Source organism: Entelurus aequoreus, linkage group LG01, assembly GCF_033978785.1.
Source record: "Entelurus aequoreus isolate RoL-2023_Sb linkage group LG01, RoL_Eaeq_v1.1, whole genome shotgun sequence".
Taxonomy (NCBI): Eukaryota; Metazoa; Chordata; class Actinopteri; order Syngnathiformes; family Syngnathidae; genus Entelurus; species Entelurus aequoreus.
This window is the reverse complement of record NC_084731.1, coordinates 4,763,759-4,769,791: the sequence shown is the minus strand read 5'-3', so window position 1 is coordinate 4,769,791 and position 6,033 is coordinate 4,763,759. Positions and strand designations below refer to the sequence as shown.

The following is a 6,033-nucleotide window of genomic DNA, read 5'->3' as shown; positions in this document are numbered from 1 at the left end:
AAATTCCCTAAAAAAGTGCAGTTCCCCTTTAAGTACAAACTAATATTTGAAACAATAAAAGTTAAGCCAATACAACAGATAAAATACTAAGACTAAAAGACCATCACTGAAGCATAAGATCCACAAAACATAGAAAGTAGTAGCTTTTTTTTTTTTATCTGTATTTATTTTATAGAATTTTTTTGAATCTAAGGATTTCAGTGTGTGTATAAGTACTTTTTGAGCACATTCAACAATATTGGGCTTATAATAACGGTACTAATTTTGGTTACACTAACCGTGAAGTAAAATTTTCATATTGTTACATCTGTAACACTAACACTTGGCCATCACTCCAGCAGCACTGAGAGCGGACTCAGCCAAACTGCCTCTCGATAATGTTGCAATTTTCAATCCCCACAAAGCTATTGACTCAGAAATTGAATCATAAACTTGTGGTTTGTGCAGCCCTTCGAGACACTCGTGATGTAGGGTTATATAAAAAAACTTTTTTTTTTTTGTCTTGTCCAGCTTCTCAGGCAAATCATATAGTTGATGTAGATGCCCATATCAGCTGTTCAGATTTACTTTACAAAAGAGAAGTGTAGGATACTTCTCTTGTTACCTTATTTGTATTTGACTTTATTAAATGTATTTATATTATTATAAATAAACTTGATTGATTGATTGATTAAAAAAAGCAAGATATAACAAGTGGACAGCAGTTATCATAATCAATTAATTATCTGCTCAGTAGCCTTGTGGTTAGAGTGTCCGCTCTGAGACTGGAAGATTGTGAGTTCAAACTCCGGCCGAGTCATACCAACGACTATAAAAATGGGACCCATTGCCTCCCTGCTTGGCACTCTGCATTAATGGTTGAAATTGGGGGTTAAATCACCAAATGATTCTCGAGCGCAGCCACCGCTGCTGCTCACTGCTCGCCTCACCTCCCAGGGGGTGAACATCGGGATAATAATAATGCAGAGGATAATTTCACCACACCTAGTGTGTGTGTGACTATCGTTGGGACTTCAACTTTAACTTTATTCTTAAATCTTCCAATAAATAATAGATTTTATTTTGAAAAACAATTACTATTTATTAACACTATCAAAAGTACCAGAAATTGGTATCGTTAAATACCGTATCGGTTCAAATGTGAAAGGTACCCGTCCGTAATTGGAAGTTATGCAATCGTTGCTTACTCTGGCTGTCTGTAAGGTAGCAAAATACCTCAAAAAGTTGTTGGCGGATTTTCATTAAACTTTAAGGAAATGTCAGAAATTGGATAAGGAACAAATTATTAGATTTTGGGCCTGATTTTACGTGTGTGTGTGTGTGTGTGTGTGTGTGTGTGTGCGTGCATGCGTGCGTGCGTGCGAGATCTCGGTGCATTTCACTATATATACGCTGAATTAATAATCTTACTCTTGATTTTAGTCGTGTTCAATAATTATATCTAACCTACTTACTGGGTTTTATCAAGGCTTAGGTCAAACTGATTACAAAAATAAAGACTAATCAAATCTACTGCAAAAGAAGGGACTCAAAAACTGATGAAAAAATTTTTACATACAAATATGCAATACTAAAATAAATACATTCTTGTTGATTTAATAATAAATAATGATATATATGCTTTTTAAATATAAGGTCAATAGTTATCATTTTTGCATTGAAAGGGGAACTGCACTTCTTTTTGGAATTTTGCCTATCGTCTACAATCATTATGAAAGACATGATGACAGATTTATTAAATGCATTCTAAATATTAAATAAACGTTAATAAAAGTCAATGGGAGCGCCACTATTCCGCCCATAACATCCTATAAATAAGCAAAAAAGCACCAACAATACTCCATTTACATGTTGTGACTTGAATATTAACTATGTATCAGTGATATTGTTATTATAAGCGCTAACGCAGAGAAACAATTTATAGCGGCGACATAATCACTTCTGTGTTTCACTGTGTTTACATCATCGAGTGATCTGCTGTTTCCTCGCTTCCTATAAGTTTATTGTATATCATAAATCATGTCTCTCACCTGGACATGAGACGTCTGAGTAGGTAATGTCATGTTGGGACACTTTGACAGCCAATTTAGGACCTGGTACTGGCGAGAACGACACGAAAAGCGCTTGTCCCAAAAATCCATTTGTCGTCATGACTTCCATAATAATTGTGAACGATCGGCCAAAAAAAAAAAAAAATTGCAGTTCCCTTTTAAGAGACTTCCCTCTGATTTCAGCTCCAGACTTTTTCTATTTGTTTGCCATTACTGCCGTAAGTAGTAGATGAGTGTATTAGAACTCACTACTGCTGAAGCCCGTACAGACCACAGCTAAAAACAGATATCTTTTGGAGGCCCTATAAAATCTAGGGTCTGTGGTTAAAAAACACTGCTCTAGACTACTACTAGTCATTGATTATTTTAATGATTAGTCAATTCATCTGATTATTGAGCATATTCAGTGCCTCTAATTTAGCCATGTGCTAACAACAAATATGACTAATTCATTCAGAAATATTTATTCATACTGTTACTGTGCTGGTCATTAGTCCGTTGCAAATATAATATTTCTACTAAACTTTAGTCCATGTTGAAGCAAGGACAGGCAAAGAAACAAATACAACCAATTATCAAATTTTATATAAACAATGGACAATAAAATCAAGCAAAACAACACCAAATCTATTTAGCTTCCACCAAAAAATTTTATTTTGTGATAATGATGTGTTTAGGAAGATGCACAACGGTAAATACTGTATACAAAGGTTAAGTCTAAAGTCTATTTTTCCCACAACTCCGTCGCTCTGTTTTTAGCTAGCTAGCTAACAAACTAACTATCGTACTAAGGAGAGTCGGTACTTATTTTTCTAGTCAGCCTGACCTAAGCTTAAGGTTTGTGTTAAATAAATAATCATCTTTGTGATTAATAAATAGTTTCTTAGCGTTTGATAAGTTGGAAACTGTAAGTAGGTTCGATAAAATTATTGAATATGATTAAAATCTGCAGTAAGACGACTAATTCAGTGTTCAAATTTAAGTGTGCCTCGGGTCAAAAATGTTAGGAACACCTGTACTGATGAACGTTGCTGTCATAGGTGTACAGTAAGTAAATACGTAAGTAACAAAAGGTGTTTTCCATTACCAATTGTCTTTTTCCCTGTTAGCTGTAATGCTATCTATATACTCTGTGTTCATCTCGTATTGGTAAGCAAGTAAACTAACATTTGACCATTTGAAGCTCTCTCCTAAACAAGTTGGTTGTTGTAGAACCTTTATTTAACCAGATAAGAAAACCCATTGAGATCAAGATCTCTTTCACAAGGGTGACCTGGCCAAGAGGTCAACAGCACATGTCACAGAGCAGTTTCAAAATAAATACATTAAGACATACATTTTAAAATACATAAGAGAACTGTAAAACAACAGAGATTTACATCATTGTGGTATAGAAATGATAGAGTTGAGACTTGAGAATTCAAAAGGAAGAAAGGAGTCCGGGGTCTGGGTGCTAAACGCTCTTGCAGCTCACTTGGCGCATGAAGAACTTACTCAAAAATTTGTCTCGAACGCCATAGATGACAGGATTGATGGCACGAGGTAGAATCTGTACGATGATGTAGAAAGCGAAGACAGAGTCGATGTGGTTCTTGGGGAACAAGGTCTTTATAGAGGTTTTGACCATCGGCGCGGCATACGTGGTCATGCATAGGAGGACCTGGACGCTGTGTAGCAGGATGGTCATCCGGGCCTTCTTGCCGTCCTTGCTGGCCTTTTGGGCAGTGCAGAAAATCATAAAGTATGTGTAAAAGAGGACAAACCAGACCAGGATCAGGTAGACGACGTCGGTGCTGTCCCGCTTCGTGGCTATTAGAGGATTAGGGAAGGCGTTCTCTCGCATACAGAACACTCTGGAAGAGAAGAAGTCGAGCGGCTCAGTAGCTAAGGTGATGAAGAGGTCAGGCAGACCCAAGATCAAGCTGTTGGTCCAGATCAAAACGATAATGATGAGAGTTCTGTTGACGGTGCAGAGGCGGGCATGCTGCAGCGGCAGGCACACGGTGATGTAGCACTCGGCCGACATGCACGCCATATTGAGCGGAGCGTTCTGAGTGGTGAAGGCGGCCAGCAGGATCAAAGTGGCACACACGGCCGTGTTGATCGTGGAGAGGATGTAGCTGACAAAGAAGAGCACCAGGGTCACGTTCACTTGGATCACGTTGTTTAGCACCAGGTGGAAGAAGAGGATGTAGCGAGGGTTGGTGTAGAACATCTGACCACAAAGGAGAACTGTGTCACAGTTTGTTGTATGTTCTTTTCAAAGTTCCTAACCAAGTCTTGCCATGTCTCACCGTGTCCCACAATGTCTTACCTGGTGCTTGCAGAAGGTGTGCATGAGGCTGATGTTGATATAGTTGATGAGCAGGCCGAGGACAAGCATTAAAACATTTTTGATGACCACGTTGAAAAACGGGTCTCGGTACCCCACAACCACGGTCACATTGGGCGACTGCGCCTTCATGTTGAAGCAGAGCAAACACTAATGATGACAAGACCGTGGTGTGTAATTAATGTCAGAGTATCCTTGTTGGACTTTGGAGTAGCAAACCTAATCCAATGATGTTCTGATCTTCCTTACAGTGCAGCAAAACCACAAGACTTTGATTCAGAAAGAACATGGTACTGGTAGGAATTAAAGTGACAAAAAATAATTGTCTTCTAGAGTGAACACAATTGAAGTCATCATATTTTTTTTACTGACCAAGTTCCATGTGTACTCAGGCCCTTCGCAACCGGGTAGGCAAACTAGGCAGTTGCCTGTGGCCCCCTGCTGAGATGGGGTCCCCTGACATCGACTAGTCATTTATTTAAATTCCACAAAAACAACAATTTGTGATTCTATTACTGGAAAATTATGTGATAATATCAGAATAATGTCAAAATACTGTTGGACTCCCCCTTAAGATGCCCCTCCTAGCAGCCACAAGTCTCATATGCACAACGACACTGAGAAATAACAATTAATTAATGGTAATGACACTATAGCAGAGTGTCAATGGCACTGTCGGAATCCCCTTCAAAGGGGCCCTAAAGCAGCCACCATAGTCTTGGAAGAGTGTGCACGGCCACTTGTAGTGACGTAATTTAAACTTTTGCTGACTGGATGTCAATATATGGTTAAAAAATGAAACAAATTCACCTTTCAGGAAGTCAGAAGTGGAAGTGGAAAAGAACAAGAGAGAGAAGAAACAGCAAAAGACCGGTAAAACTTTTACTCTGTGGTTCTATGTGGCTACCTACTCAGTGGCCAAGTGGTTAGAGTGTCTGAGATCTGTAGGTTGTGAGTTCAAACCCCGGCCGAGTCATACCAAAAACTATAAAAATGGGACCCATTACCTCTCTGCTTGGCACTCAGCATCAAGGGTTGGAATTGGGGGTTAAATCACCAAGATATATTCCGGGGCGCGGCACCGCTGCTGCCCACTGCTCCCCTCACCTCCCAGGGGGTGGTCAAGGGGGTGGGTCAAATGCAGAGGACAAATTTCACCACACCTAGTGTCCATCCATCCATCCATCCATCTTCAACCGCTTATCCGGAATCGGGTCGCGGGGACAGCAGCTCCAGCAAAGACCCCCAGACTTCCCTCTCCAGAGCAACATTTGCGACTTCCTCCTGGGGAATCCCGAAGCGTTCCCAGGCCAGAGAGGAGATGTAATCCCCCCATCTGGTCCTTGGCCTGCCGGGGGGCCTCCTCCCAGTGGGACGTGCAACGAGGACCTCCCTAGGGAGACGCTCGTGAGGCATCCGCACGAGATGCCCGAACCACCTAAGCTGGCTCCTTTCCAAGCGAAGGAGCAGCGGCTCTACTCCGAGTCTCTCTCGGGTGACTGCACTTCTCACCCTATCTCTAAGGGAGATGCCAGCCACCCTTCTGAGGAAACTCATTTCGGCCGCTTGTATCCGCGATCTTATTCTTTCGGTCATTACCCACACTTCATGACCATAGGTGAGAGTAGGAATGTAGATAGCTCGGTAGAC

At 40.7% G+C, this 6,033-nt stretch overlaps 1 protein-coding gene across 1 annotated transcript; it reads right to left on the bottom strand.

Annotated features, from left to right (window-relative positions):
* Positions 1-3,504: 3,504 nt before the first annotated feature.
* Positions 3,505-4,515, bottom strand: LOC133648163 (odorant receptor 131-2-like). Its single transcript, XM_062043955.1, has 2 exons — positions 4,366-4,515; positions 3,505-4,266 (listed from the first exon to the last, which is right to left on the bottom strand). Exons 1-2 carry the CDS (start codon positions 4,513-4,515, stop codon positions 3,505-3,507), a joined length of 912 nt encoding a protein of 303 aa, XP_061899939.1.
* Between the last annotated feature and the right edge of the window lie 1,518 nt (positions 4,516-6,033).